Source organism: Mycteria americana, chromosome 3, assembly GCF_035582795.1.
Source record: "Mycteria americana isolate JAX WOST 10 ecotype Jacksonville Zoo and Gardens chromosome 3, USCA_MyAme_1.0, whole genome shotgun sequence".
NCBI classification, from domain to species: Eukaryota; Metazoa; Chordata; class Aves; order Ciconiiformes; family Ciconiidae; genus Mycteria; species Mycteria americana.
The window spans coordinates 78,005,443-78,033,168 of NC_134367.1; the positions used below are offsets into that span (position 1 = coordinate 78,005,443).

Here is a 27,726-nt window from a genome sequence, read left to right on the forward strand (position 1 = left end):
AAATATTCCTAGCTTTGGCTCTGTACAAATGTTAGAAAAAGCAGTATTCCTGAACACAGGTGTGTTATTTGTAGGGAAACACAAGGCAATGAAGAAGAGTGCAATTGGGTGAGAGTATGGGACAAAGAGCATGAGAAATCTTGAGTTAAATGTGATAAACATGGTCTTTTGAATTTGTCAGATGTATCTGGTTCCGATAATTCTGTTTGATGATCTAGCTGGCCTGGCAGGTAAGAGAAGTAGTAGCTGCTGATACAACTGGATTTTGATAAAACTTTTGAGACTGTCCAACTAGAAGGCTTAGTCTACACTGTGTTCCTGAGTTGTGGCCTGCTGGTCACTACTCTCTCTACCTAGTCCTTTCACAGGAGAGTCAAAATTGTTCTTTCCTATGGAGTTCTCGGCTGGGACTTTGAGATAGTAGTCTGAGGAACTGACTACTGACAGTGGTCCATCAGTACAAAAGCTTGAGAATCATTTGTTAAAGCAGTAATTGGCTTAACCTATGATAATTGATAACTCATTAAAACTGCACCTCAGGTAGGGGTTAAAGTCAGGTTTGCAATATTATTTTAGCTTTACCTGTGGAATGGGATAGATATCTAAAGATTTAGTGTGCAGGAAGTGTGGTTGTGGAGAAAGGCAAGTAAGATGCTGTTTATGTAAGATAGTGGTATGATTTTTGTATTAAGCATGAAATGTGTAACAAATGCAGGATTTTGATAATATTTCAAGGTTGAACTTTATGACTTGTAGCTGTTTCATTGCTTAATCCAGTCTTAGTGAATCTTCCTTAATTTCTTATGATTCACAGTTTGTGTATGTGTTCACAAGTGCCTTTAATCTTTATTTTTTCCCCCGACGGTTGATTCAGACTTCATAATATGTCTTTGTTTTTTGAGCTTGGAATATTAAATAATTTTGGGAGTATATCTTCCCTATGAACAGTTTAGCTGTTGTGAAACATGATTATTTTTGTTGAAGAACTTTAATTTGCTTGTGTTCATAATTTCTGTTCACTCCTAAATCATTTCTGGTCTTTGCAGTTTTATAAGGATTTCAGATATGTTGAGTTGTAGTACTCAAAACCAATTTTAGTTAGCTGAGGAAATGAAGGCCAACAACTTCTTCATAATTCCATTGAGTAGCTTTGTTTACCAGGATCTAAATATCCGGACTTCTGTCCTTACTGCAGAGTTTCTGTTCTCTTAATATCTTCTTTAAATTTAATCTTCAGTCTGAAATTTCTAGGTTTATGTATCCTTTGAGCCTGGTGCTTCATCTTTGCACTGTAGTTGTCACAGAGTACTGTGACATATATGTTCTTAATGCTACCTTCACTTAGTGCTTTTTTTATTTATGTCGTAATTTCCAGAATCTGTGACTGAAAATAATGAAAGGGAAAAAACCCTAGAAAATAACTAGAAAATAATGTTATGTATGGCTAAATGGTGGTATTACTGTGTTAAGCGTAGGCAAGGGGTTGTTTGCTGATATTGAAGTTGGCCAACTAAACATGAAATACTTGCTCTGTTTGTATACATAACTGCGTAAAGGATACAACTTACAAAAAATGACATGTGCTTTTGTTATGTGTCTGTATATAAACACATATACATATATATATATATGGCAAATACAATGTTTTCCAGAAATGTTGCCTATGAAGTCTGAAGTGAATACGTAACAAGCCTCAGTTTTTTTTCTGAAGGAAATGCTATGGTACGGGTAGATGAAGAGTTTCCGTAGATGTGGGTGGCCAGCCAGCAGCGTGCTGTCCAGATCGAGCCCACCAGAACAGCACGGAAGGGTGAAAAAAAATGTTTTCTGCAGCCTCCTTAGCTGTAGGCAGGGAGCAAATGAATAGTGGGCCTAGGGGCCTTTCCTGAAGGCCCTGTGCCGTTATGGGACTGGACCTGCACCTGGTCAGTCCCACCACATGGAAGTTGTGCGCATGTCTGGTCATGCAACCAGAACCTGTGTGTTTCCGTGATGTGATGACATTGTTGGCCTACTAATGAGCATGCCTGGTCATGTTAGTGGTGCAGGAGGGTGGTTTGTAGTTTCTGTAAGAGCTCATACAACTTAATGAGGAGGAAATTAGGACTACCACTGCTCTGGAGTACCGGATGTTAAAAACCTATTTTCACCTGAAACCTTTATTCCCCAAAGTAGGGGTCACATAGGTATCTAATGTATGAAAATACCACATTCTTTAACCTCAGGTATTTAGCGTAGTGTTTTAAACCGATAAACACTTGATATTTTAGAGACAGAAATACATCTTGTTAAATTTAAAACTTATTTTGTTTACTTGCTTTTATAGAAATAATTTTTTTTTTTTCCCCCCCCAGTTTAACTTTGTTGGAAGAATCCTTGGGCCCAGAGGACTAACAGCTAAACAGCTTGAGGCAGAAACAGGATGCAAGATAATGGTCCGAGGGAAGGGCTCAATGAGGGATAAAAAGAAGGTAAGCTCTTGAAAGGTAGTGTAGTTTCAGATGCATAGTTTTGTTTCCTAAAAGAGGGTAAGCTCATGTCTCTCTCACTCTTATTTATTGTGTTCTTACTATATGCTTTTTCATTATCCAGGTTTTTTTACAGACTTAGTAAATAACACAACCTACCCTAAAGAAGTTAAATGTGCATGCTCGATAATGGTGCGATTGGGAGTCTAACTAGCAATTATATTCTTCAGTAATAACTAACTTCTAATTGTGTCATGTTTCACAAAGTAATGGTAAAAATTGAAGTTAAATGTATTTTTCTAAGGAAGAGCTGTTAACCTTAAAGGTGTTCTTAACAACTTTCTTGTATTGAAATACCAAAGTAGTGATTTGTGCAAGTAGTGTGGATTGGAAAAAATGTTTAATGTATTTCTGGCAGTGAATTCTGTCCGAGTGAACCAAGAAGCATTGTGTTTGTGGATTTGTTTTTTGTTCAGGTGGAGTTGCAATGTTGTTAGGGCTGTTCCTTGCCCTGTCCTGTAATATACATGCTCTGCCCATATAAATAGGGAAACTACACTTTTCAGGATAGAGTGAATGTCATCCTGAATGTCAAGTTGCTCTGGTGGTAACTCCTGGAAGTAATTTGTTTTTGCACGTTTATTTTCTAGCTATTTCCCTCCACCTCTGGTTACTACTGCTGAAGTTGTGCATGCATCTCCACTGCAGTTTTGAAATGTGCACTTAACAGTATTCTTTTCCTCTTTGTTCCCATAAGTATTATTTCTTTTGGTTTGTTCTTTGAAAAACCCCATCTTACCCTTATCTGATCAGCCACGTAATACGTTCTATTGATACGTACGTAGCACATAACAATTTAACAGAGAAAGCTAATGTCTACCCATTTAAAAATCTCAGACTTCCCAGAGCTTATGACCGTGTTGCTTTCAAACTTCATTTGATGCCTCATATTTTCATAATCTGCTGTAATGCTGTCACCACCCTTTCTCTTATTCTACCTATAGCTATTTTTGATGTTTAGATTGCCAGCTTTTGAGCAAAGATCTGTTCTAACCGATCTCATAGGTTCTAACCTATAAGAGTTTTTGGTTGTCTAGGTTCTGTAGAAGTAAGAGGGTGATACTGTCTTAAATGCTTGATTTATGAAGGTTTCTTTTTTTAAAATGTTATAGTTTGTATCCTGAATTCCTTCTGTCTCTTGGCTAGGGGGACGTTTAACATATAAACGAGTCCTACTGTTACAGGGTTTTAAACTGTAAATGGGTAACTAGAACTTGTAAAGTTGATATTTGTGTACAAGATTTTGAAATGCAGATTTCCTATAACTGGAGGGTGGTAGGAGACATTAAAATTTCTGAGTATTAAAATTTCAGCATGCTTCACCTGACATACCAAATTGTGTGGGTGTAGATGCTATATTTTAAAGCAAAGTGTATGGTTGTCAATATGCAAACAATCTTAATTACATAGCTTTGTGACTACTAATAGTAGTCAAATTTTTACATATTCTATTGTATTGTAAAAAATTAAAAAAAAAAAGCTGGGGGGGGAAGGGAAAGATATCCTGGGACAGGAGATGTAGTGAAAATATTGCCTCCCTTTAAGAGTTTGCAAACTTCACCTAGTTTTCATAAGAGAAGACCATTTGATCTACTCTTGAAAGCTACCACTTTTTGACTCGTAGATTAATTAGACGTTAAGACTTCCGATTACATGTGTAATGAAGTAATTCTTCACTGTGTGCAATATACTAAAATTTAGTTTGCAATGAATGAATTCTCAAACTATCAATTCCCAAGACAAGTACTGATACCTTAAAAAAAGTGAGTACTTAAAAGTTTGTTCAGCTTTTTCCCTATTTAAACATAGTTTTTAAAAAGACATTGTATTTTTTATCAATAATACAATTCTTACCTTCATTTATGGGCAGAATTTAAGTTTATTGCTGCTCCCTCTTTGTTGTAGGAATGGTAATTCCAGGTCAGGGTAGTTCATTAGGAGTTAGGTTATGTAACTTTTTTCTGAATAAAAATGTTAGTTCTGGTTCATTTATGTTCATAGATATCATAAGCTAAAACACTTAGGTGTCTATTCTTCAGAAAGCTTATAACTATAGATTGAGGCTCCAAGTTTAATGGTCCAGAAATAACGTTTCACTGTTAGTAGTGAATGTATGTATATTTAAGATAGTCATTAACAATGATGCTCTGATGCATCCTTAAAAGTTTTGCAGATGGCTTTGCTGTGTGGAGAAGCACACTTAATTGTGTTAGTAATAGCTATATTTGCAAACAGCTACAGTAGTGTGAAAAGAAATAAAAAACCTGCATCTGAGGCCTCAATTTTTCTTCTGAAGAGACCCATTCCCCTGTAAATGTTTCATTTGCAGACCCTTTCTTAGAAAGCACTTAGAGTAAAGATTACTTCAGATTTCTGGAAATTGCTGTGTGTTTCTTGGCCCCCATGTCATAATCTTCTCTCTCCCCACCCCCCATCCTCTTGTTCATACTAGCCTGAACAGAAACCAAAGTGGCCCAGTGAATTCCACATCAGGTATGGTAGCCATTTTCCAGAGTGTGACTAACAGTGCATTTTTGTTAGAGCTGTACAGCCTTCATTCTTTGAATACTTTTTATATTAGGTTCCACTGAAGATATGTCCAGCTACGGAAGATGTTCTGTTTCTATGCTATCAGCAGGGCAGGCACCACCAGCCAGTGTAGTACCTGTGCGTGCACCATGTCCTTCATTACTCTCAGCTGCCAGCTAGGATAAGCACATTCTCTGCAATGTTGTTGGTCACCACCACGTGTTCTGACCTATACATTCAACATTCATGTAGGTCTTGGAGTTTGTGAAATGTCTGTTACAGAATCACAGAATGGTGGAGGTTGGAAGGGACCTCTGGAGGTTCCCTTGTCTAACACCCCTCCTCAAGCGGGGTGACGTAGAACAGGTTGCTTTAGGACCATGTCCAGACAGCTGTTATGTTTAGTGTCCACGACCACTGTGCTTCAGAACCTGTCCTTTCCTGTGGGGAGTCATCTCTCTAGATAGCTTGGGCAGGTTTACTCTCTGGGGAAGTGTTATTTTTGGACAGGTTTCCCCTACTCTTCCCACTTTTTTTTTTTTTTTTTGGTAGCTGTTCGAAGGAGAATAGGCAGTGTGAGTTATTGGAGTTTTGTCTTTGAGAAGAAGCTTAGAGCAGCTGAGACCTTCTGAGTATGAGTCACCTGGTTTTTTTTGAAGTTTAGTAAGAAAAGGAAAGCTGCCTTCAACAAGGACAAGTTCTGTATGGCAGATCAGCTAGAACTTTGTACACATTAAAAGCCACAAGCTGATCCAATCAGCACTTTAATGCCCATTACCTCTTCGAAGTTGTCTGTTGTCTGATATTTTTGGAGCACAGAGTACTTGTCCATTGATGATTTAATGAGATAATACTGCAGTTAGTGTTGAATATTAAATAGTTTCATATATTTGAATGATATAATAGTATAATATATTTGAATACCAAATAGTGTAATATTGGTTGTAAACCAGTGTTGAGTACCAAATAATTTTCTTGATAAAACCTATTTTCATGCTATCCATTCTTAATCTTTCTATAGCTCTTTTGTTCTCCTGAGGTGATTGGTATTAGTAGTTTATCTTTTTCAGACTAGACTTTTTGTTGCTGTACCATTGTTGCTGCAGTAGGAAGAATTTCATAATTGTTGATTATGATGCAGTTTGTGATGCATCCCAATAAGATGTTTCTTCTAAAAATAAAGATTTGGAAGCTGTATTCAAGACATGATCATCACAAACAGCCTAAAGTAAGAACGAGTGACATTTATCAGTTTGGGGACTAAGTACACTTCTTGCTATTAGCTCTTGCCTCTTTCTGATTAATTATACTTATAGATGAACTCCTTAGTCTTGCAGTGCAAGATGGCCAACTTCCTTGGCAGTCAGTACCTTTTAATGATAACCACCTTTTCTTTTATTTTCTCAAGGGGCTTCTCTCTTTGCAGGTTCTACTTCAAAATGCTTATGCACCTCAAAGTGTAAAATACAGAAGTAATAGTATTCTCTCATGGAAGGTTAGGTTACGCTAATTGTTTTTTTTAAACCCTTTCCTTTCATCTAGTGTCAACGTTATTTAGAGAAGTGAGTATTCAAGATTTTTCCAGTTTTTGACTGAATTGCTTTGAAATTTGGAGGAGATAAGAAATGCAGGTTAATTTGTATGTATATTTTGTAAGTATATTTCATATCTGCAAACCTGATTGCCCAGTGCTAGTTATAAAAGAAACCTTATTGGATGTGGGAAGGAATTAATGACTAAACCAGTGTCAATCTGTAATGTGACAGCTATGTGTTACTAAATACTATCTCCTATAGCACACTCCCCATCTACTTTTCTCTTTCTACCTTGCTAGTGGTTGCAGAATCCAAGAGAAAACACAAAGGCTGGCATGCTGGAAAATAAACCATCCAGATTTGCTCTGTAGAAAATTTTACTTTCCTGTGTGAGCCTATGAACAGAAGTAATGAATTGGAAATCTTTGTCACATGGCCAAATCACTCGAACTAGCATCAAATCTTGAAACTTGCTGACAGATTTCACCCAGAAAGCAAGGGAAATCCTCAAATTGTTTGTATCTGAGGCTCAGCTCGTAATCAGAACATCTCTCTAGGCAGCTTTAGACAAATTTAAAATCAAAACCTTAATTACTGAGAATTTTGTGATTAGAGCCTGGAGGTACTTGAAGGAGATTATTGGGGAGGGGAAAGGGGCTGGAGGCATTCATCAAAAGCTAATGAATGTGTAACTTTATGAAGACCAAGGCATATTTTGTTTAGTCTGAATGCACCTCTCATTAGGTAGTGAGGAAAACTAGCAATTTTCACACCAATCAAAGAATACTGCTTAATAAAAGGGGAGACTGTCCAATGATGGATAGGCAAAATATTGGTTTTTGTCATGTCTGTTGTCATACATGAATTCCATAAAATAGACATTGACACACACATAGGGAGTCAGCTCTCTGCTCTTGAACACGTTGACTGCCATTATTTCGCTTAGAGGGGTACTCAGCCTTACCGCATCAGGCTCCTGGCTTGTGGCGGTCTTGGTCAGCTACATTATTTTTTTCCATTTCTTTCTATTTTTAGTCAAGAATCTCCTCTAGAACAATGTGAGAGGAGAGGGCATTATTAGTTTTTACTTCATGAGGAAGGTATTCATTATGATACACAGAATTTTTTTCTTATTGGTTATTTCAAAGAGAAAGGCAGGCAGCTATACAATTCTAAATTTGAAGAACTCAATGCCTTCATCCACTGCAACAGCTTCAAATCTGTTGCACTTTGCTCCGTATTAGATTGTTTGAACTGATTTGTGGTTCCTGACCTACAGCTTACTTGTTCCTACATCACTGTTCACCTTGCAAGCAGAAATTACATAAGGTTTCACTAAAGACAAGCTCTCGGTTAGTACCAATATTGACCTTTGGCTCGTGCAGAGTTGTCACAGTAAATAGATAATTCAGTTTCTTTGGACTCTACAGTTTTGTTTGTTTGGGTTTTTGTTTTTTTTGTTTTTTTTTTTTTAATAGTAAGGTTAAAAAGGAATTAAAAAATTGTCCTTGGTACCTACGCAAAACTTGAGGAAAAGATTAGAGTGGAAGAATTTAACTGTCTTTTGATCAGGATATTTTACTATGTTTACATGCTGTATAGAATTGAAGTATTATATATTTGCAATATTGTAATACCTTTTAGTCTCTGAAATACCATCAGATACACTTTGATTTCCAATGGAAAGTCTTAACAAATACTCAGTTTAGCTTATGAAGTTAAGTTACTGACATTAAATAATATGTACTTTGTAGTGCATCTTGTTAAACAAGCCCTATTATTGCTACCCTAATTATAGGATGCTCAACTTCTACATTCTGTGAAAAGTACTATGTGTGAACAAATAATAAAGCTATGGTGCTGACACATATGTTGAAATGGAATATATTTAGCATATGGTAGCAAATGGTAAAGTTGTTCTGTGTTTCAGAAGGAAAAGTTGACTAGCCATCATTATTCTTGTCTTCTGGGAATAAATTGCATGGCTCAGGCCTATTGCCTCTAAAATCTGCCTCTACACACAAGCATGCTGCTGCTGTTTGACAATTTCATATATCTGTGTTGAGAACTCATGGCCACGGTTTGGAATAGCAATTTAAAAAAATTCTGTAACTAGTTGCAAAGGTGGGGTTTTGAGTATTTGTCAGTACCGTTAGGAGTAACAGGAAAAAAAAAATTCTTTAAGTGATTGGGGACATTGGCTTGTGAAAGTGAAAAGCAAATCCATATACATAATATGTGACTAGACTGACTGACCTTTTATTAAAAAAAAAATAATAATAAAAAAAAATCCCTTTCTGACAATACCAGTGGGGTCCTGGGAGGTCAGATGCTTACTTTTACATTTAGAACTATAACTATCAGAATCACTTGTCAATATCCATCATTAAGGGTACTATTTGTTAACATTAATTGACTTCTACTTACTGGAAGGTCGCTGGCTGAGGCAGCGTGGAATGGCAGTTCAGCATGTTGGATATCATGGATCATGCTTTGTTAACTTTTGTTGCACGTGAAAGCTGCACCTTGTGTAAGAGACTGCCAAAGTGGTGATTACATTCACTTGTAATTGCCATCAACTTCTGTGACTATACATTAAAAGTCATTGTATGAGCAGGCTGCTCAGCTAAGATTGAGATATTACCTATAAAGCATGTCCCTGAATCTACTGCATTCAGGTTATAGACTTTTAATAGAAAATAACCTAAGGCATTCAGAATGCTGTATTTAAGATATTACCCTGGGAACAATTAACTTCAGCATCTAGCATCTTCTACAGTGACATTTCCTCTAAACACACTTTCTCATAAGTATGCATGTCTGCATTAAATTTGATTTCTCAACCAGATTTATCAAACTTGGGGAGGCTTTCTTCATACTTAATTTTTGACTACTGTAGTAATTGGCCTTTTATTCTTAAACTAACTTTAAACAGAAAAGTTGTATTTGTATAAAGATACTACTGAGCTTGCATATTCAACATATCACAACTGCCATTTTAATACATAGTGAAGAATGTACCATATTAAGCTGTATGAGAATTTGTATGTAGCTGTGTGGTGAAGAAAAATCCTCTAGCTTAGAATCCAAGGCTGTTTAAGAATATACTTGGTGATCGATACCACTTTGCCTTCCTAGAGGTTCATTGTAAAACATAAGATGTAATGAAAATAATTTTGGTTGCTTGTAAGCTAGTATTTTTTTTTTCAGTAGTAAGTACTTCAGAAAATAGGCTTTTCTATTCCAATTTTAAAACCTTTATTGTGTTTGTAACCACTTATTTTGAATGCAGGAGGAGTTGTAAAGCTGGATGATGATATTATTATTATTATTATTATTATTATTATTATTATTATTATTATTATTGCTGAAGTATGGCCTTTTTCCCTTTTCACCCACAAAACAGAAATCTTTTGATTTATATCCCTGGTAGTCTGGGAGCAGTGACCCTCTCGAGATAAGACTTTACACTATTAGCTAATAGTATAGAAAAGAAAAAACGGTCATCACAGGAAAAAAAATAAAATTCCTCTTAGCAAGTTACTGATTTAATTACATAATTATATGCTAAAGGCTGACTAGTAGAAACTATATTTCAGGACATTCAAAAGGCAGCAATGTTGAAGGTAACAGAATTATTTCTTGAATTACCCCTGACTCCTTTTAAGCCTGTTTATGGGGGTTTTGTAGTCCAGAGTCTCTAGAGTATCATCTCTGAAATCTTACCTGCATACATCTTTTCTTCAAGTAAAAAATGTTCAGTTTACCTTGACAGTAGCGAAGGATACAGTGTAGGCACAATTAGCTTAGTTATGTATGGGAATGTGAATTTTACAAGAAGATAATGTTTTCCTTAAGTTTTATATAAGATTTAACAAACACTTCTTATTTGGAGTAATTTATTGCAAAAGTCTTTTCACTTAACAGTCTGAGGAATGCTCTTGCTTTCAAGAGCAGAATGATTTTATTTTGAAGGACAGAAAAATGTAGGTGCCTGAGGGCTTTAAGAATTATTGCAAAGCAATATTAGTCTTTCAGAAAATATTACTGGTATATATCTGATGCAATGCATCTTTTAGATAGGTTTATTTCATACATACCTTTTTATTGGCTACATACTGAATATATCCAGTATATATTGGATATATTTCTGCATGTGCTCAATACAAAGTTGCAGCTTTGAGCAGATTTTAACACTATTGAGACACATGTTTTCCTATGTAATGTCAAAAGTAGCTGGAACCTTTGACTATGATTAACTTTGATATCAAAACTTGATTATATGTCATTTTGTTCTGAGAGCAGTTAAACTGGTAAAGAGTTAACTGGTTATTGAGCTAATTAGATATGGAAATAACTGACTTAATGGCATTAAAGAAGTATTTTGTTGAAGACACTGGAAGCTGTAGACTGGAGGAGTGTAATCAAAGCCATGCTAGTAGAAACCAACTTGTATTATGCTTTAGTTTCCTTTTATTTGTTTTTCTGTCAGTTCCCTGTGAGCAAAAAAACTTATGATCAAGAGGCAAGAGAATCTAGATTATCTTGAAATTGGAGAAAAGCAGCACGAAGTGTAGTGGAAAAAGTATATGTTAAGGGAATCTTGAATCATTGCCTGAACATCTGTGTATAAACAAGTCTCTATTTTATAAACTAAAATTCTATGTCTATTGAATGGTAATTGACTCATCTTAATCTGTATTGTGGTAGAAACTGTCTTTCTGCAAAATTACTCTTAAGCTTTTGTTAGGTGAGAAGCACAGAGAGTGTTAATTGTGTTATAAAAAGTTGACTAGGCTACAGCTCACAGCTGTTTGTATCTGGCATTTGAACAGAAGTTTTGAAAGGCGTGGGGGACAATTCATACTGAATTGTTTTGAGGTATTGACACAATTGTCTGTCAACATCTATCTACATTTTACTTTGTCTTAGCAAAGTAGTGAAAGAAGTGAATGGTTTAAATAATGAAAATCTACTGTAACCTGAAAGTTCCACGCTTATTCAGCAGAAGGCGAGACACAGGTACTTAACTAGGTGAGACTTTGTTTTAGCAGAGTATGGGCATTCTTATGTACAGTCATATGATTTCTTAAAACTTTAATCTTCTCTTGCAGGGGTAATAGTGTGGAGCATTATCTAATAATACTAAAACGAGGGAGTTGATTCTTGTGAGATTCCACAAATGATAGATCCAGTGATATTTCCCTAACTTCATGATGCGCTGTGAAGGACAACTAGTGGTTTTGCAGACTTTACCACCATTCTCATTTATCAGCACCACTAAACTTTCTGGATTCTAGATTTTTCTAGGCTATAAGCTTAACCTGTTGGGCTGCCCCTCAATGGGTGATTTCGTGTTTGGTATATGGCTGGCTTTTTTTGAACTTTCTTAAGAATTAATGTTGTGATATTATAAGCTTGCTTACCAAAAATAATTTGTGTTCAGGGTTGCGTTTTGAGTGTGTTTGCTGAGTATCATGAAACTGTGCTTGGATTTCTGTGTGGGAAAGACTGTACTTAGTTTGAGGCTCACAGGAATTTCTGTGTCCTGTGTGAAGATTGAGTCCACTTAAATACGGGAATGGAGGCAGAACCTGTTGATTCAGGAGGAAAGCAGCATGCCTGTGTGTTTCCTGAGTAGCTATCAGTTCTTGGCAGCTCTTGGTTCTCCATATTTTTGGGGGGGCTGCCAGCAGGCAGAATACAGGTTGTTGTTTACCATCCTGGATATGGCTCCTTAGGGTCAGATTTAGCAATTTTATTGAGACGGATAGGAAGGCTCTTTTGCATGGAGCAAAAGAGTAAGCACAAAATAAGATACCACTATTACTGAAACTAAATACTTAAATTACTAATTGAACATTTAGAAGATACAGATATTTGACTTTCTGCTACTTTATTGTTTTCCAGGTAGAGACAAGTAATCTGTAGTGTTTCATTGTGGCAAGATAATGGATTCCTTTTCAACTTGGAAAAATCAACTGTATGATAACAGTCACAAATTGTAATTCCTAAAATGTCCGAGTTGTTTGCCATTTAAACTTGTTTTTTGATGGTGACAGTTTTCCACTTTTATCAGATCTGCTGGCTCTGTGTTAGCTTTTGTCTTGCCTAGACTTGGATTAAAATGGATGTTATTAATCACAGGTTACCCTTTTGCTAGGTATGGCCTACAGTACAGTATATTACGGATATGAATGAAATTCAAGTAGCTGTGTAGATGTTAGTAGGTATGCAAGTGGGATGGTATCCTTACTTTACAGTTTATCCAGCTATAGTTGCAAGTTTTTATTGTTGGTCTTTACACTTTTCAGATAAATAGAGGGATTTATTGACAGACAGTTGCACATTTTTATTAGCCTTTTCTGAGAATAATTAGCAGTTTCTGTCTGCTAATTATTCACATTTTTCACATCTTTTTGGGCAGTAAATGGGGAATGTTTTAATGAATGTAGGACTCACTGAAGTGCATGCATACTGTGAATATATCTTAAAAAAACGTGTTTAAAACTCATAACTCAGTTGAAAGTATTTGTTGAGTACCTGCATGAAAGGATGAAAACTTATTCAAGTGTTTGTTAAGGCCAGGTACACAAATCTGTTTTTCTGTTAAGGAAAACTTGTTACTCTTACAGTAGTAGAACACTTAACTTAGCAATGGCCAGTACTGAGCTTGCTTGGAGACTGTTTAACTTTATAGAGTCCGTCATTCTGTGTAAATTATCTGATTTGATTGTTAAGTGCCACAAACTTGCTATGGAACACATGCAACACACAGTATTCATGCTTGCTTGACAAATTTGTTAATGTGAGTAATTCTTGAATGTAGCTTGGATCATAAATCAATTCAATACTATGTTCCTGCAAGACAACGAAAATCTTGTCCTCTAACCTTAATAGCCTGAAATGAAGAAAACATCACGCTGGTTTTGGGTGTTGAAAGTAAAATCTGCAAAACAGTTACTTCATTCAGGCAATAGGTCGTGTGTTCCTGACAGAATGGATGTTGTGGTTTAACGCAGCAGGCAGCTAAACACCACACAGCCGGTCGCTCACACCATGCACCCCTCTTCCTTCCCCCCCCCCCCCCCCCCCCCGCGGGATGGGGGAGAGAATCAGGGGAAAAAGAAGTAAAATTTGTGGGTTGAGATAAAGACAGTTTAATAGGACAGAAAGGAAGAGAAAATAATAATAATAATAATAATGATAGAATATAGAAACTAAGTGATGCACAATGCAATTGCTCACCACCCGCCAACTGATGCCCATCCCATCCCCGAGCAGTGATTGCTGCCCCCTGGCCAACTCCCCCCAGTTTCTATACTGAGCATGATGTCATATGGTATGGAATAGCCCTTTGGCCCCTTTGGGTCAGCTGTCCTGGCTGTGCCCCCTCCCAGCTTCTCGCTCGCAGGGCATGAGAAACTGAAAAGTCCTTGTCTATGTAAGCACTACTTAACACACTCATGTTTTAGTTGTTGCTATCAGCATTATTCTCATCCTAAATCCAAAACACAGCACTATACCAGCTACTAGGGAAAAAAAAAAATTAACTCTGTCCCAGCCGAAACCAAGACAATGGAAGGAATGGCAGCGGAAGTAACAGGAAGTTTCTAGCTGTAAGAAAACAATGGCAATATCAAATTCTTGGTTGGTTTCATTAGAAGATGTTACGGAATTATGTAGAAAACTTGGTGAGACTGGGTGGAATTAGTACAGGGAGGAGGTGTCTTGTTGGTGCAAAAATGTCATGAATTTGCCATAGAGTTGCTGGGAAGCACCAGGATGTTCTCATGTGTGAAGAACGAATATTTCTGGGGAATGAACATATGCAGTAGAGAGCAATACAAAATAATTTACGGACCAGTTATATTTTCATAGCAAGAGCTACGTAAGATTTTTTTCTTCTTGAGTCTTTATAGGATCATCTCTCTCTCTCTTAATGTTTCTGTGTTTCTATTCCTTTTATTTTGAACTAGGTCAACTCTTTTGGTTTTTTGGTCCTCTTTCACGAACTTCTCCCTTGTTTCATAAGTTATATTCATTTTCCTTGCTTTGACATACCTTTCTTCTTAGTTCTCTAGCAAGATCCTCTCTGTCTGTCTTTTTCTGTCTTGGTCTTTGCTGACCTCCTTCTGAATGGTTATGTGCTTTATAAATCATTATAATAAGAGGAGGGTTAATTTCCATGGTGATTCATTTATCCTCAGAAAATAGGATGAGATGCTATGAAAGTGTACTAAACTGAGTTTTGGTTTCTAGCAACACTTTCTGTATTTGCATGAAGGTAGTGAATGATACAAACACTGGAGTTAATATGGTTTTGCAACTGGGAGACTTGAGTAATTCAAGCAAGGAAGATAACATGAGGTGTAAGAAAATCAATGACAGACTTCTCATGCTACTAACTAACAGTTCAAATCATTTAACATGCAGAAGACCATCTGAAAGAGAAGAAAAAAATTAAACAGCAAAAATATAATTTAAAAGTATTTCCTAAGAGTCAGGGTGGTTGGTGAATTTGCACTATTTACTTGCCTCGAAGTTAATGTAGCATGAACTCTGAATGTAGTAGCTTTTGAAGAAACGTGGAGACTGTGAAGAGGTGTGGAGAGTAGATACCGATGTTGCCCTCAGACTTGGCTAGAGGTTTCTGTAGGTAGTTTGTAGATGTGACATCAGGAATGAGTAAAAATTAAAGGTTAAGATTAATTGGTATCTCAACTAGAATTCTTGAAATCCCTTTTGATTTTTGACAGAAATAAAAGAGGCAATGTAATTATGAACCAAACTGTCCTGGCTTTTCTGAATCATTTTGCAAGTATGCTAGTGGTGTTTTTCCATGCATAAACGGAAGGAATTTTTCTTCAAAAATGAAGAACAGCCTGTTAATTGAATGCCTTGATCGGGCATGTGGCCAGTGAGTGCATATAACCTAAGTGTTTGGATATAATACTTACTATGTAGATTAATGATAAATTTTTCTGTGGTTAGGAAGTCTGGTGCAGGTGTTATTTTTTTCCCAATCTTTCCCTACTATTCTGACCATGTGTCGTGGCACAAGGTTGGTATGACTGTGAGGATAACATATCATGGAGGCAAAAAGGAATTGGATGTTCTGGTGTGGGGTTATTTAATTATTTGGAGGTTTTTTTGAAATTACTTTCTTTGAGTGTTGGTATTGTGGTGGTTTTCTTTGTTGGATTTTTTTTTTTTGGTTGAACACTGTTGATAGCAATTTATCTTAAGAAAACTTCTTCCAGCTCAATAGCCAGCAAAATCAGACTCCAGTGTTGTGTATGAAAAGCTGAAAACTGGTCTTTCTATTCTCCTGCCCTCTCTTGATATAGTCTGAGTGTTGTACATGTATCGTCTCTGCAGTCTGGAGCTCTGGGAACAGTTCCCAAAATCCTGTCCAAAGCATGGACATGGTCTCCTAGTTTTCAGTATTTTTTATCTTCCAGCTCCCACATTTCTCCATGTCAAAATGCCGGTTCCTTTTCTATCCATAGGATCTTTAAACTGTGGATGACAGATCCTGATGTTTGGGCCTAGATAAACTTTTTTCTTTTTTTTTTTTTTCTTAGTAAGTGTAATCATGTACCTTAATTTATTGGTCCGTAGTATTTCTGTGGTGGTGGTACTTGGAAGTGTAAGGAAAGAAGTGCTAACAGCACCTGGTCCATTCTTCAGCAATTGCATGTTTGTCTTGAATAACGAAGAAGCATTTTTTTGAAAGATGGGACCCCTAGCGCATTAATACAAACTCTGTCACTGCTTGCGTACAGTTTGGAGTATTTTTATAAATGGTTATCTGGAATGTTTAGTCCTGCAGCCGTACAGAAATGATTAGTGCTTCCCTGGCAATCAGACATTGCTAAAGGATTGGAATGCCAAACAGCATTTAGCCGACTGTCTGAATCCACCTTAAGTACCTGACTGATTTAATTGATCCACTTGACGGAATTATTTGGGAGCCACTTAAGATGCAGGACTATTGATTTCAAATGCCCCACATATTTACAACCATATATATTCAAGGGAATTTAATTTTTAGGTTGCTGGGGGTCTTGGGGGGTATTTTATTTTAATTAGCTTGCTGAACTGACAAAACATACTGTAATATATAATTTGAAGAACTAAAAGTTGGTAGTTGACAAATTAAGATTTAGAGTGAGTTTTTATAGAGGAAAGTATAGGTTGTTTTGTGTTGATAATGTATGTTGTATTTACTCTCCGTCTAGTAAGTAAGTGAACTTCAAATGACCAAGCAGTCTTTGAGGTGGCTTTGAAACAGTCATTTATGGTTCAAGCTGACAATACTGGAATTGAATGTTCACTTAAATTTTGACTGACAAAAAGACCTAGAACTTAAATCTTTTAACTCACACTGACTCATAACAGCATTGATCAGAAAAGGTCTTAAGATAAGCTGTGTTATAAGCCAAAATAAGTGCTAAATTTTATAGTTATTAATGCAGTTTGAAATACTGAAGCTAATCTGGAAATTAGTCAATATGTGGTGAGGAGACAAGGGTACTGCAAATGCCAAAATTGCTTTTTGCAGCCTGACTAGTGGAATTTTTCAGTATCCAGTCTTTTAAATGATAAGTTCAATTTAGCTTGAAATGCACCTTCCTGGAACAGTTAATTTGGTAGTAAAATTAACCTTCCCTTAAAAAAAAAAAACCCAAACACTTCTCCACTTCTAAGAAAAATGAGATACTTTGAATTTGTCATGTCTTCTATATACACCTGAAGAAACAAATGTTATAAAGAGAAAAACACATTTCCTATTGATTGTGTGTTTCACTTCTCTTAAGGAAGTCTGATTTTATTTGGTTCCTGCAGGCTTCAGACCTATTATTTGCAGTCTAATTGAATATGTGTTTCATGACTTATAGTAGAAGAATCTACCAGGTAGGGTAAAGTGAAATGGTTTCAAGCTAATCATATTTGGCTTATTACTTGTGTTCCTATTAACCCCACTTTCAATTGGCTGTTTTTGCAAGTTGGAGTATTAAGTATAGTAAGTTTGATTAGAGAACACTGTACCACCAATCTTGCCAGATGCAGAAACTGGCAAGAATCTGGCATTTTGAGTATGCTTTTCACATCCTGACCTTTCACAGTAGTAGATACAGGATTTTTCCAGTGTCTTCCTTGGAGAACCACATAATAGATGGGGAAGTGTTTGCAGGGGCACCACTGGGAGGCAATATTCGGGTTCCCCAGTCAACAGTATCATTCTTTATGTCAGGCGGTAGTGGGTAGGAATTCAAATACACAAATACACATTTGCTGCTCAAACAGTTGTTTATAGTGACCCTTTGGGAAGAAGCAACAGAAGGGATATAATCGTCTCATGGGCAACAACAGCAAGCTGACAGGCAATGAGTTTTGCCTTACTGGCTGGTTAAATAAGTCTGCTTTATTGCAAAAGGAGGGAAAGATAAAATCAAGTTGAACTTTTAAAGGAAAAAAAATGAAGCAAATTTGAAGACCCTCAAAATGTCAAATAATTTGTCACACACATTCATCTGTTAGCTCATAAATGTCAGTTCATGTAAAAAGCCTTTCCAGCTTTTCCTTGGATCTGAGTTTCCAGAACATTTCAAGGCCTACAGCTGGGCTTCAGAGTTAAACTGATTTTTTTCAGGTTTTTAAACAGACCTCTGAACCAGGTGTCTCGTAATTTTTGCTGCTTTTTTGACCTTGGAAAAAGGATCTGTGCTCCTGTGAGAGACATCTTGAAGGGTAGTGGGCAATCATGGAATCAACTAGGAAAGCATTTTATTTACTTCAGCTACCTGGCTTGAAAGCTAAGCCTTAGGAAAGAACTGTTTCAGCTTCCTTTATTAGTGTGCATTTTCTCACAGCTGGGTCACTGAAAACACAGGCTTCCTTTTAGGGATCTTTTTTCCCCTCCTGTTAGCTTGGAGGCGATTTTGTGATCATTTAGAGAAACAACCAACCAACCCCTGCCCCCATCCCATTTTGTTCTTGCTTCTTTAGAGTTTTGCAAGAGCAAGCTTTCAGACTGTCAATGGCAGACCATAGTTGTGTGTAACAACATTTTATAGACTAGTCCATCTAATATTGCAGTAGTTCTGCTTTTCTGGGCTCTTCAGAGCTGCTGTCAAACATCCTCTCCCACCATTTCAACCTGTGATCAGTGGATGTCTGAAACTGTGGGCTGCTTCTAGATGCCTCATGAAATGTGTCACAAAGAACCAAGCTCATATATGTGATCTAGGTGCATGAAATTGTAAGCCTGCACTTCTAATAGAACATATCTGTGGGCCCGCAAAAAAAAGTGGGGGAGGGGGTGGGGGGGTGTCAAAATGGCTGTTCTTGCCAAAATTGTACTAACCATGTGGTTTCATAGTGACTTTCTTTATACGAACATATTTTCCATATACAATGACAAAATATTGATATTCAATAATTCTGCATTTTTAGCTGTGAAATTTATTACCAACACAGTATCATTAAATATACCAACTAGTGAGGGTTTGTTAATTTGAAGGTGCAGTGAGCTTAGGTATTGATAATAACAGTAGTGGGAAAAGTGCTCAAAGAATATGGTATTTAGTTCCAACTTCGTTAACCGCTATCATGTATATATTAAATTAATTGTAAGATCGTTTTAATTCCCTGATGAGCCATGTTCTGGGTAATGTGCACTCCTGTATTTGCTTCTAAAAACCTGATAAATGCAATCTGTTGGAATGTTTTTAAGACAATAGCTATTTAATGAATAGCTTGTGTGTACAGGAGAAAAGAATAAGCTTGATTGCTTATAGTCTGACATTTGAAAAAGCATTTTTTTAGATCTCTTGTATTTGCATATCTAATTGCTATGTAATCAAAACTAAGTGAACTGTAGCTACTTGAAACCAAAAAATGAAAGGCAATCATCTTTACAGGGGGAAATATCCCACTCATACGCAAGCCTGTCTGAATATTAGAATTACATTCTTCTTGTGTTTAATTATAGGTGTCTGACTGAGCAGTAAATTTATGCCTGTGTATTAAAGGAGTGAATGTGACCCTGAAACATCAGCTTTCCTTTGTTGAAGCAAAGCATTGGCATTGAGAGAACTTAACAGTGTTGTGTATTTTGGTGATAAGGGATTGTGCCAGAATAGCTGTTAATTACCTGCTTTGTTTGATATGGAAAGTAGTGGTTCCGCACTTTTCTTCCCACCAGTGACAGTACTCAATTAAAACTTGTATTAAACGGTGATAATGCCCTCGTTTATCTGGTGGGAAAGACATGAGGTGAAGAAAATTAACAGGATTTTTTCAGCTGTTTGGAGGCAGCTTTGTTTTTTTTTCATGAACCCAGTGACAGTGAAGAAAAATTAGTATTGTCTTTTTGGTGTGGTGGTGTGTGGTGGGGTTTGGTGTTTTGGGCTTTTTAAAAATACTTTGACTCTTAAATCTTGCACTTTACTAATAGTGGCTACAGTAGAAGATTAAAAAAAATCCTTAACTGTAATGTGGGAGTTACAAATTTGGAAGATGCGTGCCCTATCCTGTTCCATGTCATTCCTCTGTGTGAAGTGTCTGTTGCCATGGGTCTTTATTTCACTGTTTTTTGAGATTTTATTGCATTGTTTACATGTCAGAAAAAGAGGGTTTTTTAAAATTAAATTTATTGCCTGAGCTTTTCTATTCCAAGTATGTGAAGCATGTTTTCTAACGTAGTTGGTTTTCTCAGCTTCTGTTAAATATTTGTTATTTCATAAAGAAATGTCCTTGGATCTGATTTTGCAAGATTTTGTAATCAGCTCAATATTTTCCTCTTAGATTTCTTCAGTATGTGACAAAACTGAATGCAGTATTTTGGGTGGGAACCCTTCGGTCTGAGATAGGATTCTCTAAGTAGCAGCTATTGTTTGCATATCTAAACAGAAATAACAAGGAGGAGTAAGGCAAGGAAGTTAAAGTAGAAGAAAGACTTGGTAATCTGTGTGGATCTTTGTTTCCTTCAGGTAGCAATGCTGAAGAATATTCTAAAATTGAAAATGTGCAAAATACATCAGTAGACAGTAAGAAAGGGTATAGAATCATTACAGTAACACTTAAATGCTTTTTATTTCTTTCATCCAAAGAAATTAAGGAATGGCTTGGTTGCTTTACGTACAAAGTTTGGAAGGTCTGTGTTCAACAAGCTTGAACAGCTTTATTCTGGAGTGAAAGCTGAATGTTTGATGCTAGATTAATTTGGCCAAAAATGTGAAACAGTAAGAGAAAGGGACTAATTACTGTAACAGCTTTAAAGTGTGTACACAAAATTCTTTTGAAGATCTCAGTGGATATGGCAATGCATGGTAATTCAACTAGAACTTCAGAGCTTCAACTGTTAGGTGAATAGAGGTCACATGCAGAAAGTAAGATTGGTTGCCTGCAATAATTAGGCACAATTAATAAAGTTTGTTCAGAAGGCATATTGCACATACTGAATGGTTATCAGTAATGACTAATCTTAGATATAACCTTAGAATTAAGCAACAACAAAAAAATCACTGCAGATAAAACAATACCTTAAAAGGCTTTGTAAGGTGTGGAAAAACTTGAAAGATTTTCTTGTTTTGTTGAAAAACTAAACAGTGTCATTATTAAACAGCAGAAAGCTAGCTTTTATTTGGTATTAGAATTTTGTAATCTCACAGGACACAATCAAACTGCAGTGAAAAGTCAGGTTTAAAAAAAAAGCTTTAATTGTGTGAATTTATCATGGTTTACAGAAAGAAAACTGTAGAAAGCCTTGCTTAGATGAGATCTCATAAATGGCATGTTTTTGAAGTAGTTTGCTTTTCTTTTGAAGTAAATGTTTTCCTGGGCATATTAAGTTATAAATTTCATGAATTTATTTAATTGCATATAATTAGCAATAAATTTTCACATGCTATTGATTACATTTTCTTTAGATAATTCATAAAGTCAATAAATGTAAATTTGTTCCCACTCACCACACAATTCCCCTTTCATACAAAGTGAACGGTGATAAGCATTAAATAATAATTTGATAAGGTGTTTTATGATCTGGCATTTTGAAGTGGAATGAGCTCTGTCCATTTCTTTAACTGGGTTTTCAATTTTCTTTCTTCTGCGCTGTAAAAAAAAAAAAAAAAAGGAATGTGAATTTGAGATGCATTTAGATTAGTAGAATTATTTTGTGGTATAGCAGTGCTGCAATACAGTATTAGTGTAACTGTGTTAGCTCATCCAGGTAGGATTAGGTTCTGCAGTGATTAGAAAGCTTCCTGTGATCAGACACGCTCATTGAATAGTCATTTCACTTTATAGGTGAGTGTTGCAACCCACGCTGTCCAGTCACAGATAGTTTTTCTAATATCGAAGCTACTTTGCTGAGGCTTCCTTAAACTTTAATGTACTTAGTATAAAAACCCAACTTCAGATAAAGTTGAGGACTATGTTTTTCCAGAACGAATAGTCTTAAATGGACATATTGTACTTTTTGTTCTCTGTAAAGCAAAGATAATAAGCCTATCAGATTTTTCTGTTTAAATTGTTCTGATTACATTTCATTGACTTTGGTCACTTGAAAATAATTTACTAACATTTTTTGAGCATTTTCTTTATTATGCATTTCAGTTAGATTTTTGAGGAACTATTTCATGTGTTTTCTTTTAGAGAAATTTCCTATTTCCATATACAAAATTTAAAGATAATGTTGTGATATTCAGTTTTGAATAGGTATTAATCTGCTGTATGGTCCTATAATCTCTACATGGAAATCTTTTTGCAGAGAAGAAAATTTCTGTGTTGAAATTATTTGCAGTGTTAAAATTTGGAAAAGTAAAGGAACTTTTTCTCCTTTAGCAATTGCCTTTGCTAGACCCTTTTTGCATGAGCAGGTTTTCCCTTTATGTTCTTCACTATTCTTCTAGGACTTGCAGTCAGTTTTAGGGGGAATTTCAGTATATCTGACTGTGCCCTAGAGTGAGGTTCCTAAGTCTAAGACTGAATGGAAGTTCTCTTTTCCAATCTAACTTCCCCCCACCCCACCCCCCACTTCAAAAAATGCCAGCTGGCATGAACAAATCAGGTAATGAACAAATCAGGTAATTTTCTGTACTCACCTCATTGACAATTTTTCCTGAATTTCATTTTTAAGTTGGACAAAAATGTTGTATTAAGTCATGCACTTGTTCAAATAGCAAAAGCTCATTATTTCAGTAACCTTTGGAAAAAAACCTCAAATTTCTTCCACCAAGAAGTTTTAGGACATGAAAAATCTAGAAGCTGAGAGTTGACTTTCAGCTCTCCAAACAATCCTCCAGAAGAATACTGTTTGTTAAGCATCCTGGTTGGCAGAATTTACGTACCACGTGAGGAAAATTCAGACCCCTTATCTCCCCTCATAATCTGAGTTGATGTTACTTGTCATTTGAAATATATACACACCTGCTAAACATGCTTTTTTCTCTCTGATGAAAACAATACTGCTGAAAGCATGTCATAAAACTTGTTTTTATTGCAGATGTACACAATAAATCATAATTTCCAGCAGGCTCAGATCCTGCCTGTGTAGGATCAGCAACTAAAACACTGAAAATGTGAACAATATTTTATTTATGATTGGGACCTATAGAGCATGTCTCACATTTGTACTTCTGCCTTTTAGCTGCATAACGATGTACTTGCATGCATCTGGTATTTGAAGTATTCTCTCTACTGAGGTCATTCTGAGCACAACTACAGAAGATTTTAAAGTAGATAGTGGTGATATTGATGTTCTTTATCCCCTCTCTCCCTTTTCTTAACCATTTGGACAGTTGAGAATGTGATTCTCTAAGGTCTAAAATTCAAAAGTTACTGTGAAAGAAAGTAAGGAGAATTTACTGTTTAGCCCTTGGAATGTCTATGCCTCAAAGCTAAGAATTTTTTTAAATTGGATTTTGAGTGATTCAGAATTCTCTTCAAGAAAATGTGAAGAATCCATCTAGAAACAAACTTCAATTTCATGTATTAGCAGAGTCAAGTTATGATGACCTTGGATATGCTCTAAACCAATTTGTAATAATTACTGTCAGAGCAGTTCTTTTTCTTTTGAAAAGTAATGGCCTATGATATATTGGAGGCCAGATTAGATCATCATGATGACTCCTTCTGGTCAAAGTCTCTGAAATCAGAAAAAAAATGACTTGGTGTTAGGCTTAGGTATAAAACGAGGGATAAGAGTAAGATGTACTGAATAAAATTTCAATATGATATAATGGAACTCTTAATTTATCAAAGTTTTATATAAATCACAAAAGCTTTCATTCTCCCTATATATATTGTGTGTGTATACTACTGAAGTATGTAACAATTCTACTATCAGGTTGAATTTAAGGGTTTTTTCACCCATATCTGGCTTTGTGCATCATGGACTTCATACATATATTCCTATATGCGAAAATGAAAATAGTTTATTGGTGAGGATCAAGCTAAAATTTTGGGGCTCCACTAGGGTTTGGCTATATGTAATCTTGGATAACTCAAATTTTAATTGTGTAGATTTTTTTTTGTTTGTTTTTTAATATTAAGTTCTATTGCTTTGGTCATACTGTGCATAGGGCACTTCTATAGTAGCCAATGCCTCATTAATCCTGAACTCAAGAAGAGTATTCAGCAACAAGTTTTAATGATTAGAGTACTGGGCTTTTGTTGTGTGTCTTGTTGCTGGCCTTAACTTACCTTAGAAAATCTTCTTAGTTTAAACAGGCTTAGCAGGGGTTTTGGAGACTTTTTTGTTTGTTTTAAGAAAAGAAGTAAAGTATGTTCACTTGTGCAGCAAATTTGAGACTGTCTTCAAGGATTTTTAAAGAGAAAAAAGGAAGTGAGGCATGATCACACTAATAGGCAACAGGAAATTAAATTCTGCAGCAAGTTTGATGAGATGAACAAGATCAGGCCTGAGAGATCAGGAGGAAACTGAGAACAAGGTATTAAGTATCCACAAAATAGTGACAACAGTAGCAGAAGGCTTTTTTTTTTTTCCCTAGATGTGTTCATAAATGCTGATTTATCTGTGATTTTTACAAATACATTTTCTATCATGATAAACAGTTTCTTGCTTTCTGCAAGTGAGAAGAGTAATCTTCAGATGTGTCAAACTGGGTGTTTTACCACTTCTTTGAACTGTAGCCTGTTCACTCTGTCTTCATATCAGCCGTTATAGTGGTTATAGTGTTAAGACCTATGTAATTACTTGGAGGTGGGGGTGAATATTAGGACATACAGAACTTGTGGAATGCATGGATTTCAGTATCCTGGGATGACTTAGCTAACAGGACTCTATGGTTGACTACATTCCACAAAAACCCCATGCTTATGCCCTTATGGAAGGGAAACATTTGAAATGCACAAATGAAAAGCTCAGTAGGGAGCTGTGTACTAGTTATTTCTGTGCCTGGAGTTTCAGATGTTATGTGCGTATTCAGAGTTAATTCAGCTGCTGGTTGGACTCTTGGTGAATACATACAGTGCAAACCTTATTTCTTAGTTTAATTCTTTATTGTCTTAGTGCCTATACTTATATATGTATATTGGGAAAAACTGTTTGCATGCCTGTGTTTTTGAATCTTTGTGTGTGACATTTTTATGTACTATTTGATTATCAGATTTAAGAGTTTATTTGTTGGTATCTTTAGAGTAAAGAATTGGAATAACACCTCCTGCCTAAGATGGGGCAGTGTGTTAAAACTCTAATAGGTAAGTTGTCCTGCATGTTGTATTATGTTAGAGAAAGCTGTTAAAACAGTTTATATATATTTAAGTGCCCAAATAAAAACACTTCACACCTCATTTTGAGGCACCTAATGTGTCAAAGATGACACCTTTTTTTTTTTAAGTGCTTTGTTCATTCATTGATTTGTCTGTGTATTTTATCCTGTTGATCTGTTTTAACTTCTTCATAGAAGACAAGGTATGCCTACTTTTTACTTTCCATACACTGCAACTGCAGCGTAGCCCTTTCTTGCCTTGTGGAGCGTGAACGCTGGTGTGTTAAATAGTTGTATATTGTCTACGAAGTCAGTTTAGTCACTAAAATTTTATTGTAGTTGGTTTCAGACTTTATTATCCCCATTACGAGAATGGGACGTTCTACTTACAAAAGCAGGATATGTCTTATTAACCCGGCCTGCGCGGTAAGGGTTGGGGGTGGAACAGGGAGGATATGGAGGTTATACTGTGTACACTTGGCTGAGCGCGCCGTGCACTGAAAACTTTGTTTTTACTCTTGTTGAGTATTACTGTAGTTTGTTAAATACTTAAAACATGCTTTACTAACAGAGGAAAAAAAATTATAGCAGCAGCTTTTTCTAATAATTTTTTCTGACTTTTCTGAGCATGTTTTATTGAAGGTGCCTTTTCCTGTGAGACCATATGGTTTTGCAGCAAGACCTTTGAGTATGTGGTCTAGGCATTGTTTGTAAATTACAGCAGAAGATAAATTTCTTTTAGATTACTGTGTGTTACTGTGGAGAATAGCATTGAAACTGGTAGTTGGGATACTTTGATTTAATTCTCAGTTCTTTTCAAAAGTCTGCTAGTCACTTATTCTGTTCCATAATATTTAAATGGGATTTAATGCTCTGTATGAAATAGTTGCATAGGTAGGAGGGGCATCAAGATAAATAGTTGTATGGGTAGGATATATTGCATAGTAAAAAGAATATTAAAAACATTACTAAAAAAAGTAAGATATTTTTGTGTCATTGGTACGTTTGGTAATCTTAAAGTGAATTCAACACAATATAAATAACCACAGATGTCCTTAAATCAGAATTTAACTCAAAGGGTCTTTACTTACATTTTCGTCAAATTATGCAGGATTGAAGAGGCTTGCACGCTCTTAAGCAGAGTAATGCCTGAGCTCTTTAAGTTAATCATATTAGTAGTCCTCAAAGGACAAAATCTTCTTGCTATCACAAATTATTGAAGGTTTCCTGTGAGTGGTAATGGCACTATGTTTGGATTGATCTAATGGTCAGTTGCCATTAAAAGCCTTAGGACATCTGTTCCCAGTATATCATGTGCATCCTCAGGAATAAATTGAGTTTGTGAGTTTCTTAAATTGGCCTCTGCACAATTGTCTAAGCAGCAGGGGCAGCTCAGGGGAAGCAGCAGAGTCAGGACCACTATTTTCAGTGATAGCTGGTTGTTAAATAAACTTAACTTGCAGAGTTAAACTTCACCTTCACATTCCATGATGAGAGATACATGAGTGTCTGCATTAAAGTGTTTTTACTTTAACTCCTAGTTTGCTATTTCACCATTAATTTCACCCAGTAAAGTAAGAAGTTTTTGATTAAAAGGATTCTTGTTCCACAGAAAGGAGAAAACAGTATAATTTTGTGAATTTTTTCTTCATAGCTTCGAAACAGGAATCTTGTGTATGATCCTGGAATCTTATGCTTTGTAGACTTCTAAGTTACTCTTCTGAACTAAACTTGATTTTCTTAATTTTGACTTATTTTATAATACTTTATTTTTAATATTTTAAAGAAAGATGAAATTCTTCCCTTTTTTTTAATTCCATTCTCTGCTTATAGTTCATCTGTGAAAGGAAAAAAACCCCACCACCCTGATATCCCCCCCCCCCAACAACAAAACCTAACACCTCCCTCCAGAAACCAAACCAAACCAAACAAACAAAAAAAGCACACCCCCCCCCCCCAAAAAAAAAAAAAAAAAAAAAAAACAAAAAAACCCCAAACAAACAAAAAACAAAAAACAACCCCCAAAACAACAAACCAAAACCACCCACCTTTGAATTACGCGACTGGAGCATTCAATTCATTGCCAGTACTGTTTGAATCAGTGCCTGCTGTTTGTTGCAACTGGAGAAGTAACATTATAATTGTTGGTAATACACAGAGAGCTAAGTTGAACAGACCTAGGGTAAAGATGTGCAGGTCTTTGGCCTACTCTTGTGCAGAATTCACCTTACCTGAGTAAGTTGCTTAAGCCAGTGCTGTCCCTGAAAGAAATACTTATTAAACTGTACCTTGTGTCACCAGGTGTTCCTATCTGAGGATATCAAAATAAAAGCCTCTTTTGTTAGAGAAGGGTGTTGAGGCTGTCTAATGCTGGTTTAGCATTTCAGCAAG

The 27,726-nt window shown here is 36.0% G+C and overlaps 1 protein-coding gene across 10 annotated transcripts in view; it reads left to right on the top strand.

Annotated features, from left to right (window-relative positions):
* QKI (QKI, KH domain containing RNA binding) overlaps positions 1-27,726 on the top strand; it is a 162,589-nt gene that overhangs the window by 63,433 nt on the left and 71,430 nt on the right. For 9 of the 10 annotated variants that reach the window (XM_075499100.1, XM_075499103.1, XM_075499099.1 and 6 more), the window contains exon 3: positions 2,355-2,471. The exons of the other annotated variant lie outside the window; for it this stretch is intronic. In XM_075499100.1, coding sequence (XP_075355215.1) covers positions 2,355-2,471 — 117 coding nt within the window. The remainder of the gene's footprint in view (positions 1-2,354; positions 2,472-27,726) is intronic. 10 annotated transcript variants of the gene reach the window in all.